This window comes from Carcharhinus amblyrhynchos, chromosome 3 (genome assembly GCF_965287045.1).
Source record: "Carcharhinus amblyrhynchos chromosome 3, sCarAmb.v2.hapA, whole genome shotgun sequence".
Lineage (NCBI taxonomy): Eukaryota > Metazoa > Chordata > Chondrichthyes > Carcharhiniformes > Carcharhinidae > Carcharhinus > Carcharhinus amblyrhynchos.
In genome coordinates, this window is record NC_137326.1 from 17,658,124 (window position 1) to 17,671,760 (window position 13,637).

Here is a 13,637-nt window from a genome sequence, read left to right on the forward strand (position 1 = left end):
TACTGGACAGCTTAAAGGGTCCTCATCTATCAGGATAAGTTTGGAGATCTGGGGCTTTTTATTTTCAGGAGTCATTGGTGGTTCCTATCCAAGGAATGTGATCTCCTGAGCTGGTAGTGGTGAAGTGGTTGTGGGTGGTGGTAGATGATTGCAGAATGGGTTGACAGTATGTCGAGGTTGCACTCTGGCCTGGATGGAATGGGTCTGATAAGTAATCAAATCTTCTTCCTGTTCTTATTTGTATATTCTTTATTTCAGAGCCTAACTTACAAATCATCGTCCGAAGTGAGAAAAGTGGCCTTTAAATAATAGTTATATTGTCAGCCATTGAAATCATATTGTTGAGTAAAATAAGCTGAGGTTTGCAACGGACATAATCATTCCTAGTGAATGTACAATTAGTTTGAAATTTCTTCCTGCATTGCATTTATCCTACTGAATATACTATGTAATACGTGGGCAATTTTCCAACCAAATAGCTCTTCAAATGTGTTACTAATTTACATTAATAAAATATGTCAAAGGTGAAGTGAGGGCAAAATTTAAATTCAACAACACATAAGAGGCCAGTTTGAGATCTAGTACTCCCAGATGGCAGCCACACCCAGGGCAGGAAATTGCGATTCTTTTTATCCAGTAAAGTTAATATTAAAATTAATAGCTCAGAAATCACAGACTAAGCACTGCATTTCCTGTGAGCATCGCTCATTGCTGGGAGCAATGATCACAGAGCCACGTGTTCCAAGTTTTGAACTTGAATAAAATCAAGCGCCAACATTGCCAACTGTCTAAGTGTGTCCTTTGCCTTTTTTTGGTTCCTTTTTTAGTTAATAAGGAATACTGTGGCGAGTAACTCACCTACTGACTCCCCAAAGGCTATCCACCATCTACAATGCAAAGTCAGGAGTATGATGAAATACTTCCCATTTGCCTGGATGGGTGCAGCTCCAACAACACTCAAGAAGCTTGACACCATTCAGAACAAAGCAGCCCGCTTGATTGGCACCACATCTACAAACATCCACTCCCTTCGTCATCGATGCTCAGTAGCAGCAATGTGTGCTATTTGCAAGATGCACTGCAGCAATTCACCAAAGATCCTTAGACAGCACCTTCCAAACCCACGACCACTTCCATCTTGAAGGACAAGGGCAATAGATACATGGGATACTACCACCTGTACATTCCCCTCCAAGCCACTCACCATCCTGACTTGGAAATATATTGCTATTCCTTCGCAGTCGCTGGGTCAAAATCCTGGAATTCACTACCTAATGCATTGTAGGTCAACTCACAAAACATGGATTGCAGTGATTCAAGAAGACAGCTCACAACCACCTTCTCAAGGGCAACTAGGGATGGGCAATAAATGCTGGCCAGCCAGCGACACCCATGTCCCACGAATGAATAAAAAGAGCCTCCCAGTAAAATGATCCAGGTGAGGCGTGTAATCTAGAGTACCAGATTGTAAAGTATCTTTAAATACTTATTATGAATGCTGTGCCCTACTGCAGACTGTTATATTGAGAGATTTGCTGACCATAAAGTATTCAGTCAGGGAAACTGATGCTAAAATGCAATTGGACGCTATGGTCAATTAAGAGCAACAAAACACTCTTCAACAGAATAAAGCAAATTGGCACAAATACAGATTGCCAGTTGAGAAAAATGGATCAGGTTTTCCGAAATTGGGATTGGTGATGCCCTGAATTTATGCTATTGGTGGACATTAGGACCCATCAGAAACCCTGATTTGTCACATGCATTGTTATTGTCTGGGATGTTTAAGCTTCAATGGGCCGATAGGTGCTGCTGGGGCTCCTCCCTAAATACCCTAAACCCCGAGCTTACGGCCAGGGGCTTGGGCTAGATACATGCTATTGACCTGGAAATTTCTCTAGAAATGTTACACTTTTTGATTTCTACTGTACCTCAGCAATAAATAGTGTAACTCATCCCTTGAGCTTCCATACCCCCAGCCACTCTCTGACCAGACAGCCCACTCACATTCAGCTGACTCAGACAGCCACTTCCTCACTCACCCACCTAGTCCCCCTTGCTCACCCACCCACACAGCCAACCACTCACCCATCCATCCAGTTACCCCTTACTCACCCCCTCACTCACCCATCCACCCAGTCACCTCTCACTCACCCACCCATCCAGTTACCCCTTACTCACCCACTCACCCCTCACTCACCCATCCACCCAGCCATCCACTTAATCTACCCACCCACCCACCCAGTCACCCCCTCACTCACCCATCCACCCAGTCACCTCTCACTCACCCACCCATCCAGTTACCCCTTACTCACCCACTCACCCCCCACTCACCCATCCACCCAGCCATCCACTTAATCTACTCACCCGCCCAGTCACCCCCTCACTCACCCACCCACCCAGTCACCCCCTCACTCACCCATCCACCCAGTCACCTCTCACTCACCCACCCATCCAGTTACCCCTTACTCACCCACTCACCCCTCACTCACCCATCCACCCAGCCATCCACTTAATCTACTCACCCGCCCAGTCACCCCCTCACTCACCTACCCACCCACCCACCCAGCCACCCCTCACTCACCCACCTATCCAGTCACCCTCACTCACCCATCCACCCAGCCACCCCTCACTCACCCATCCACCCAGCCATCCACTTAATCTACTCACCTGTCCAGTCATCCACTCACCCACCCACCCAGTCACCCCCTCACTCACCCACCCACCCAGCCACCCCTCACTCACCCACCTATCCAGTCACCCTCACTCACCCATCCACCCAGCCACCCCTCACTCACCCATCCACCCAGCCATCCACTTAATCTACTCACCTGTCCAGTCATCCACTCACCCACCCACCCAGTCACCCCCTCACTCACCCACCCACCCAGCCACCCCTCACTCACCCACCTATCCAGTGACCCCTCATTCACCCACCATCATCTGCTCACTCATTCACCCACCCAGTCACCCACTCACACCCATCATCCCCACTGGAAATCTTGAAACCTATAAAACTTACCTGATTACAGCAGCTAATGTTGTAAACGGTGTTGTGCCTGTTGTGCTGCGGTTCTTTGCCAGTGCGCTCCTGGATTGCTGCACTGAGGCTCCATTGTTCCAGCTGGGATTGTAGGTCCGGCCGGAATGGTGTATAAACAGAATAATCAGCGTAGTCAGCAAGGATGCAAGAAGTCTCACTGCTGACCAGCTGATCTGACCCATTATTTTGTGCATCCAGGGCAGTAAAGCCTTTGGGTGTGAAGGACAGACATCTGGCAGAGTACGCTGTGCTTGATTCTTTGCTCTCCTTTTTAATTTTGCGAGTAGGAGATTTGCTCTCTATTGCCAGAATTTCATGTTTTATCTCCAATTTGTCTCATCCTTTCCTATGTTATTTAGAATCCCAGCTATATGTTTTTTGGAGTGTGTTGTTATCTTCAGCCGCCAATGCCGTATCCCTTCCCCCACATCCCCTTTCTATTTCTCTTCCATCCTACAAAGAGGCTTTGTTATATTTGAGTTCTCTGTTCTGGGAATGTCTCTCTATATTTAGAGTGCATTCAAAACCTGACGCTTTTCACTTCACAATGCTGTCTGAGTCCTGTATATTTTGTGCATTTTCTGAGTTTAATTCAGATTTCCAGCATGTGTGGCTTTTCTTTTTAGTACAGGATTAAGTTGCAAATTAACTATAGAAATTTTCGCTGAGTTTGCTTTTCTATACATGTCAACAGTGTCAAATTAGCAAAAGAGTGCAGTTCAGTTGAAGGTCAATTAAGAGAAAACTACCAGCCAGGAAGCCCATTTGCAAGGCTTAGAATCATTGAATGTCACAAATAGCAAGAACACTATTTTGTAACTGTATCTTGCCCAGCATCATTAACATTTTGAAAACCTGCCATGTAGCCAACAGAAAGAATACAGCAAAGTGTCTTCTGTGTGTATTTGGAACTGGGTATTTGAAATGTGCACAGGACTTTTCAAATGAATAGAGAGTAGGTTTTGGCTTTTAATAGAAAAACTCCAAGCACTTACATTGAGGAGGGTCTGATTTGTAGATCCAGTTTCAACGATGAGAAGATCATATCCTAGCCTGGATGACAGAAGTGTATCACCATTCAACTCATCATAGTAAATAAAACTATTGTTCCTGGAGATGTGGTTTTCAAGATCCCGCCATGGTAAGGTCTAAATATAATAAGAAATTGTTAATGTTAATCCGGCACCAGAGTTTTGCAATTACAATTATCTAGAATTATAAGACTGGTTCAGTTGGCAGCACACTTTGAGGCAAAGGAGTCTGAGTTCTTATCCTATTTCCTAGTCCACCACTTAGTCTGTGATGTCACTTATGCATTGAGGGATTTATTTTTTGATTTGCTTTGATTTATTATTGTCACATGTATTGATACAGTGAAAAGTACTGTTTCTTGCACACTACACAGACAAAGTATACCATAGATAGGGAAGGAAAGGAGAGGGTGCAAAATGTAGTGCTACAGTCATAGTTAGGATATAGAGGGAATGCTTCATTGCTGGAGATAAGTTTTAAGTTTATTCATTTGTGTCACAAGTAAGCTCACATTAACAATGCACAGAAGTTACTGTGGCACCTATTGGGGTACACTGAGGGAGAATTTAGCACGGCCAATGCACCTAACCAGCACAAATTTTGGACTATGGGAGGAAACCGGAGCACCTGGAGGAAATCCATGCAGTCAAGGGTGTCCTAGTGCAGGAATCTCAAGGAATTGGTTTGCCGGTGCAGCAGGTAATTAAGAAGGCAATTGGAATTTTGACCTTTATTGCTAGAGAGATGGAGTTTAAAAATAGTGAGGTTATGTTGCAGCTGTATAAGGTGCTGGTGAGGCCACACCTGGAGTACTGTGTACAGTTTTGGTTTCCTTACTTGAGAAAGGATATACTGGCACTGGAGGGGGTGTAGAGGAGATTCACTAGATTGACTCTGGAGTTGAGAGGGTTGGCTTATGAGAAGAGACTGAGTAGACTGGGCTATATTCATTGGAATTCAGAAGAATGAGGGGAGATCTTATAGAAACATATAAGATTATGAAGGGAATAGATAAGATAGAAGCAGGGAAGTTGTTTCCACTGGTGAGTGAAACTAAACCTGGGGGGCACAGCCTCAAAATAAGGGGAATCAGATTTAGGACTGAGTTGAGGAGGAATTTCTTCACAAGGGGTTGTGAATCTGTGAAATTCCCTGCCCAGTGAAGCAGTTGAGGCTACTTCATTGAATGTTTTTAAGGCAAGGATAGATAAATTTTTGAAAGTAAAGGAATTAAGGGTTATGGTGAGTGGACGGGTAAGTGGAGCTGAGTCCACAAAAAGATCAGCCACGATCTTATTGAGTGGCAGAGCAGGCTTGAAGGGTCAGATGGCCTACTTCTGCTCCTATTTCTTATGTTCTGGGCAGAACGTGCAGACTCTGCACAGACAGTGACCCAAGCTGGGAATTGAACCCGAGTCTCTGGCACTGTGAGGCAGCAGTGCTAACCACTGTGCCACCGTGATGCTGTCCTTTAACAATAGCAACATGGATTTGAATAATACCTTTAAGTTGAATGGATGTTAAAGATCCCACGGTTTTGCCTGGAGATAAGCAGAAAGTGTTCCTGAGGTTCTAGCATTCAATCCTCTTTTAGCCACTACCCACAAACAGATGGTTCTTTTTACAAGCATAATCAATTGTTAACAATGTTCCAAATCACTTCTGTCCTCAAGAATTGCACATTTGGTTTGTTTTGAGCAGGAAGGAAATGTCTAGGGAACAAAAAATTCTTACCTTATTTGTTCCAAAACTGGAATCTAAGGGCACGAACAAAGTTTCATTGATTGTCTCGTCTGACAGGAATTCTAGGAATTTCATTCCTTCTTCAGTTGCGTTGGCATAATCTAACAATTTCTAACGAAAAAGAGCAAATAATAATATAACCTGTTGACCACACTTATGTAAAGCACAAAATAAAGTTGTACAGGGATAATACTTACAGAATAAAAGACTGAAAAATTGGAGTAACTGGACAGCACTTCCACAAGGTTGCCATTGCAGGAATAGCCATCACCCACAAAGCCTTCCTTACATAAACACTGAATATCTATAAAGAAATTGTACCAGAAAATACAAAATGAGCAGTGTTCCTCAAAGATTTTGCAAATCAAATACTGCATTTTTCTTTTTAGAAGAAAAAGTTGGCCAAGGAATGCATTGAATTCCTTGTCTACCTTGCTCTCGAAAGCAGTAAGCATCCCAAAGCTCACTGAGATTTGTTCGTACTCCATAGTCAATAATACCAATTTTGCTGGAGCCACAATTAGGGTTTGAATGGGTTGTGGGATACCCCGCCTTTCTGTCAGCCATCCATCCAACAATACACAGGTGGTAACCAAACTGTGCAGATAAATCAAGGAAACAATTGTTGAATAGAACATGAAGAAATGTCATGAACCTGAAAAATTCATCCTGTTTCTCTCTCCATTGATGCAGCCTGACCTACTGAAACATTTCCAGCCTTTTCTGTTTTTCATTTCTAATTTCCAGCATCCCAGTATTTTTTTCATAGGATAGAATCCTTACAAAAGCTATTTGGCCCATCAAGTCTGCACTGATTCTCCCACCCAGACCCTCTGCACATAATTCCAAGTATTTACCCTGCATAATAGTTTCTCAACACTGTTAACATTCTGCATCAAGCCTCCTGCAACTTTTGAATTGTTCTAAGATTTTCTTTTAACAGATTTACTCTGATACATCAAGCAATATTTTTATCCATTACGTGGAATATACTCTGACAATTTTAGTACGTTGCAAAAACTAAAAATCTGTGCAAGTACATGAAGAATCGATATGCTGGCTTCATGCTGAAGGGGAAGCTCTATGGAAAAGTAGATATGATGTGGAGATGCCAGCGTCGGATTGGGGTAAGCACAGTAAGAAGTCTCACAACACAAGGTTAAAGTCCAACAGGTTTATTTGGTAGCCCAAGCTTTTGGAGTGTTGCTCCTTCTTCAGGTGAGTGAAGAGTTGTGCAAGAGTTGTGCACAACTCTTCACTCACCTGAAGAAGGAGCAACACTCCAAAAGCTTGGGCTACCAAATAAACCTGTTGGACTTAAACCTAGTGCTGTGAAACTTCTTACTGAAAAATAGATGTGCAGCTTTGAAACTCTTTGGAAGACACAAAGGGAATAAAAGGAAAAACAATAGAGATGAGCGCAGAGCCTTTGTAAGGCCAGCATTAATTGCACTGTCTGAGGGAGAGCAATTCCACAACCAAGTGTGGCTTGAGTCCAGCCTCAAAACCCCATTTTGTCCTAGTTCTGGTTATGTTTATTGACTTGTCCTGTTTAAATTTCATGGACCTGGAAGTTTGTACGAGGCTATTTTTAAGCATTAATGTATAGACCATGTCAAGATCTGTTAGAACTGGTAAGCTTAGGATATACACACATTAATGGAAACAATGATTTTAATTTCATTTGTGATATCCTATGCAGACTACAGCTTGAAAACCCCAGCTGTAGGGTGTAGCATCGGCATCTTCAACCCAAGAATTGGAAGCATTAGCCCAGATTCTCTATTCAACTATACCTATTCAACTATACCTGCTTAAACTCATTATAATGGAAGACCGGACCAGGTTCAACAATGACGTCCCACCCACCCCCCGATAAATACCCTATAAATGCCTTGGTAATGGTCAACAGGGACATGAACCTAACTGGTTTGCCGCCCATGTGTTAGCGTTTGTCATCTTTAGGCGAGGAAGACCAAGGAGAGAAAATCTGAGGAAGAATAATATGAGAATGATAGATAAAGATATGGGGCATTAGCAACAGCAGGTAGGTGGTGGGGTAAATACTACACTCCAGAAAGGGAACCGCCCTCACATCTTCATTGGGCCACTTCATTACTGGCAGCGCTCCTGAAATGCCAGAGGAAATTAGAATGTCAATATGATCAAGCACATTTATCCGGGGCTAGTAAAGGGCCCTGTATCACTGAATAAAAATGCAATTTATGATGCACACACATCTAAAATTGACCTCTACTAAACACCTTAACCCCTGCTTAACACTTCATTTATATGGACGCTTACCTGCTGAGCAGTAGCAAGTTGATCAAAACTTGCCAAAGTGGCCCCCTCAACATTGCAGGCAGCCATGGCACCTTCAAAGGTAAATTTATACTTCCCACTGGCTGACTGCAAGTGGAATACTCCAGCTGTTTTATCTGGAAAACGAACAACATAATTACAAATAATGATCTGAATAACTGAAGGCTATTTCACAAAATGACTGTGAAATGACTTTAACTCTTGAATTCCAGGGATGGCAGTACTGATGTATGAAGAGAGATTGAGCAGGTTAGGATTGTTTTCGCTGGAGTTGGGATGAATGAGGGGGGATTTCATACAGACTTATAAAATTCTAACAGGACTAGGCAGGGTAGATGTAAGGAGGATGTTCCTGACGGTGGAGGAGTCCAAAACCAGGGGTCACAGTCTGAGAATTTGGGGTAGACCATTTAGACATTTCTTCACCCAAAGAGTGGTGAGCCTGTGAAATTAATTACCACAAGAAGTCATTGATGCCAAAACACTGAATGTATTCAAGAAGCAGCTAGATTTGGCACTAGGGGTGAATGGAATCAAAGGTTATGAAGAGAAAACAGGATTAGGCTATTGAGTTGGATGATCAGCCATGATCATGATGAATGGCAGAGCAGGTCGGAAGGACAAATGGCCTTCTCCTGCTCCTATCTTCTATGTTTCTATGAATTATTAGAATTTCCATGAAAAGTCCAAGAGAAGGATTCCTAGAAATTATACAATCAGGTAATGAATGAGTATAAACACAATAAACCTTTGTTTAGAGCCTTGCATTATTTTGGGAAGCACTGCACACAGTAGTTCACACAATGACATTTTGTTCACTCGTGAGCCCAGATACCATCATGGGCAAGCCCAGTCCTCATCTGACCTGATAGCCATTAACCTTCAGCACAGATTATCGAGCTTTACGCGAGGGGGAAACCTTTGTTATTCCCCTGGATGGGAAAGTGAGACATAAAAACTGTATTCAGCACTGAAAACTGAGCATGAGCTTTGCAAGCTTGAGTGGTTGTTATGGCTCTGATATTACTGGACTAACAATCTGAAGATCCGGTTTCAAATCCCACCATGCCAGTTTTGATCTTGGATTCAGTTATTTATATAAATCAAGAATAAAGATTGAAGCACCCTTCTTCAAAAACCATGAAGTAGTTTTTGATTTGATATGTTATTGTCAAATGTATTAGTATAGAGTGAAAAGTGTTGTTTCTTGTGTGCTATACAGACGAAGCATATTGTACATAGAAAAGGAAAGGAGAGAGTGCAGAATGTAATGTTGCAGCCTTAGCTTGGGTGTAGAGAAAGATCAACTTAGTGTGAGGTAGGTCCATTCAAAAGTCTGATGGCATGAGGGAAGGAGCTGTTCTTGAGTCAGTTGCTACATGACCTCAGACTTTTGTATCTTATCTTGTACTTAGTCCTCATAGTCTTGAGTGCATTAACAAAACATCTTTATTACCAACTCGTAATTACGCACACATATACTGCAGAAGGTACAGGTAAAAAGCTGACTCCATCCTAGGTCTTTACTCAGCTTTGGCCAACTGTAGACTTTGGATCATGTGCCTTCTTAAATCATTGTGTGTGCGTTAAAGTACTCAGTCCTACATTAACCCTGCATGTAGCAGATCCTACTATTACAAAGAGCCAGTACTGGTAATGGTGACCACAAAGTTATTGGATGGTCAGAGAAACTCAACTGGGTTTCTACCACCTGACACAGTCACTCCCTCCAACACTGGAACAACATGGCTGCAGCATGTGCCACATACAAAATACATTGCAGAAACTCCCCTAGGCTTCTTTGTCAGCATCTTCCAAACTTGCAAGCTCCATCCCTGAGAAAGGCATGGTGAACAGGTACGTGAGAACACCACCATCTTCAAGTTTTCATCTGTTGCACATTATGCTGACCTGAAGACTAATCACTGTCCCATCATTATTGCCGGGTTAAAATTTCAGAACTTCTTAACTAACTTTGGAGGTATCTACACCACATGGATTGCAGCAATTCAAGAGGATGGCTCACCACTGCAATGACAATCAGAGATGGACAATAAATGCTAGCATTGCCAGTGCTGTCCACACCTCATTTTGCACAACCGCCTGAATTGCTGAAACTTGACAGTTTTTTGTGCAAGGGATTGTATCTGTTTCAAGTAGCAGTTATTAAAACAAAAACTTCCTGGGTTGATGCAAATAAAAGCATTGTTAGTTATATGACTTTTGTCAGAGCACAATAAAAAAATGAACAAAATGCTGCAAAGTAGCAGAATAAATAAATTCCCACCTTGGAAGTGGAGATCAATGCAAAAGGCATTTGAATGGCATAGGTTCATTTCAAGGCAGCGATCTACAGGCGGTTTGGCATTGACCAGGCATTGCATACCATCACCTCGGAATCCTTCTTTGCATTCACACCTCCGTTTGTTCTATAACAGAAGATTATTTAAAATGTTGAGAATCAATCTATTTCATAAGCTGCATATCGACAATGCCAAAACTTAAAGGGTTAAAAAGAACTACAAATTATCAACATTATGGTGATTGTTACAAAATTATTTCAAAATGTGTTCCATATCCTCTAAGGGCACAAATTAATTGCAGACCATCTGAAAAGCTAAGAAAGCCTCCAAAATTTAATTTGGCTTATTAGATGCATCAAATACAAAAACTATCCCGGTGAATTAAAAATAAAACTGTCTGGAAATTACCTGTCCGCTACAGTAGAAGAAAGGGGAGTTTTAGCCAAGCATATCTTATACCAGCTAACTCAAAAACCTTTCTATGTAATTTTGGAAAGGGCTTTATTTGTGGCTCATTCCTTTCTTGATTTTTGTTTCTAACTGAAGTATTTTTTGTCAAAGCTATTTGATGGATAGGCCGCTATCTTACCATTTCATCCTGCCGGCTGATGAGGGAGGCGAGTCGGTAAGATTGTGAGACAGCTGAGAAATTTCTTATTGCTTACCGGCACCAGATACCTGGCAAGATAAGCGCCTGAAAAGGGCGCGAGGCTGATCGTAATATTTAAATTCTATTTAGATTAGAATTTAAATATTACAAGAGGGCCTGGGAAGCAATCATTTGGGCTCACCTGCCTCTGCTGGTGAAGACTCTCACCAGTAGGACCAGAGGCCATTGAGGCCCCCTGGAAAGTTGGGGGGCAGAGTGGGGTTGTCTCTTGGGGGGATGCTGTGCATTCTGCCCTGCCCCACAATCAGAGGGGGTGGGGAAGACACACGCTGCACGATCTGCAACTGGCGACCAGCCAATTCATGTGTGGATGTGGGGGGGATCAGCTGCAGAGATCTGAGCATGCGCAATGGCACCCTCTGCTGGCAGAAAACAGATTTTGCTTCATTTTTTTAACAGAGGTAAGACTCCATTTTTATTTTGCCCCAAAAAGCAGCGTGATTTTCTCCTGTTACCACGCTCGTTTGACACTTCGAATTTCTGTGGCAGGATCACCCCCATAGTGTTTTGTTCACTGCTTTTAAAACATGACCAGCATCACCCAGTTTCCCTTCAAATAGGGGATGGGTAAAGGAGGAAATGCTGATAAAGTTGGGTGGGCAGTTCATTAATTCAATTTAGATGCATGCAAATACATTTAAATCACCGTTGCGTCCATTTCGAGCGTGAATCGGGTTGTGGCCATTCCCGGGTGTCGGTAAAGTGGGCATCTGCGCAGACGTGGGTGTGGATCGCGTTAATGACCTCACACCCGACTTGATCACGTTTTCGCACCCAAAAATGGGCACGATGTAATGGTAAAATTGAGTCCTATGATTTCAAATGCATGACATTCATTAGGAGGCAGATGGCTGACTTAGCAGTTTGTATCTGAAAGTATGATCCTTTTCTAAAGACTAGACTGAATATTTTCCTTTTATTCATATTGGACAATATTAATTACTCTGATATATTAATGTATTGTCCAATATCGAAAGAACACGTAAAAAACTTTTTTGTGCAAACACAGCTCAAACAATTTAGACTGAATTTCAAGTTCCATGATTCCAACCATGCATTTTGGGAAAAAATAATTTTAATGACATTTTCACTTACTGGTCCAATATTGATGCACATTGCATGTTCACTGCAACCACCATTTCTGCCATCAACACATCTGTCTATAGGACTGCAGACGTAGCCATCGCCCTCATATTCTGATTGACAGGTGCATGTTACGTTAATCCCTCTTTGGATACAGACAGCATGTTGATGGCAACCTCCATTATCGTTCTTGCAGCGGTCAACCACTATGCATAAAATTACCACATCAATGAATGTATTTCGCTTCCAGCTCTTTTTTCCATGCAAGAGCAACAAAATAGATTTAATGGCTCAGAAAAGAGACATACTGTCGGAGTTTTTTGGCTTGTTCTCCTCAATGTTTCATTTCAAAGGGAACAGCAATTTATACTGCAAGCAAAAAAGTACAGCACGTTCCTTCGACTGTTCAAAATGTGTACTGACCATGCCCATCAAAACATAGGCTGGGATTTTCCAGATCTTCCAGTTTCCCTGAAGATCATCCTGCACCCCCCCCGCCCCCGCTGATGAGATTGTGATTTTGGGTCTTCCCCACCCCTCGCTGGCAGTGTCAGGTTCATGCCCCTAACTGACATGAACCTGCTTTACGTGTGTTTCAATAAATTTTAATATCATTAACCTGTCCCCTCACCAGATATTGGCTAGCCGCCATACATTGACACCACACCTAAATGTGACTCTGTAATGGGGTTCTCATGAGGGGCTAAAAGGTTAGTACAACACCTGGGGGAGAGGGACATAGCCAAGCAATGGCCCCATGACTGCCCCTTGGCAGTACCAACATGACAGTGTCAACCTGTGCCAAGGGGCAGGTTCCAGTGGGAGCCTCATGTGGAGGTGATTCATTTGTATATGCTGGTGGCCAAAGGCACAGGGAAGAACTGGGATTGCCGATGATGGCCATATGGGGTTGGGGTTGGGGTGGGGGTGGGGGTGGGGGGGGGAGCGCAGGAAGATGGGTGCTGGCTCGCACTGTGTGGGGGGAAGGAGCCAATGATCAGGGCGGGGCAGGGAAAAGGGGCCATTGACAGGGGAGTTGGTCAGTGGAGGAACCAATGATCATGCTGGGGGGATGGGGAGAGAAGTGCCAACTTCAATCGGGGTAGGGAAGGGAGACCTCTGTGGTAGGCTGCGGGGAAGGATTATATGTGTTCTGTAAACAAGGCGCCCAATCTCTGCAGCCGGGTTTTGCCGGCATGTTAAGGCCCAGCCCCCTGCATTATGGCGTGAAACACCCCCTCTGATTTTCTTCAGGCAGAGTGTTGTAAGTTCTGGAGAGCAAACTGATGTGTTCCTCTGGCAAGAAACATGCCAATTTTCTCGTCATAAACAACACTGGCCATTTTTTGGTAAGATTCCCCTTATAATGTTCACCCACTGGCATCACAAAGCATAATTTTGGGTCCTAGAGACCCAAACTGTATATAAAGAAGTGTGATCG

At 43.2% G+C, this 13,637-nt stretch overlaps 1 protein-coding gene across 2 annotated transcripts in view; it reads right to left on the reverse strand.

The window, feature by feature from the left end:
* stab1 (stabilin 1) overlaps positions 1-13,637 on the reverse strand; it is a 217,287-nt gene that overhangs the window by 6,886 nt on the left and 196,764 nt on the right. For both annotated transcript variants that reach the window (XM_080181778.1, XM_080181779.1), the window contains 7 exons: positions 12,209-12,402; positions 10,428-10,569; positions 8,123-8,256; positions 6,250-6,415; positions 6,016-6,122; positions 5,810-5,929; positions 4,039-4,191 (listed from right to left, as the gene is read on the reverse strand). In XM_080181778.1, coding sequence (XP_080037904.1) covers positions 4,039-4,191; positions 5,810-5,929; positions 6,016-6,122; positions 6,250-6,415; positions 8,123-8,256; positions 10,428-10,569; positions 12,209-12,402 — 1,016 coding nt within the window. The remainder of the gene's footprint in view (positions 1-4,038; positions 4,192-5,809; positions 5,930-6,015; positions 6,123-6,249; positions 6,416-8,122; positions 8,257-10,427; positions 10,570-12,208; positions 12,403-13,637) is intronic.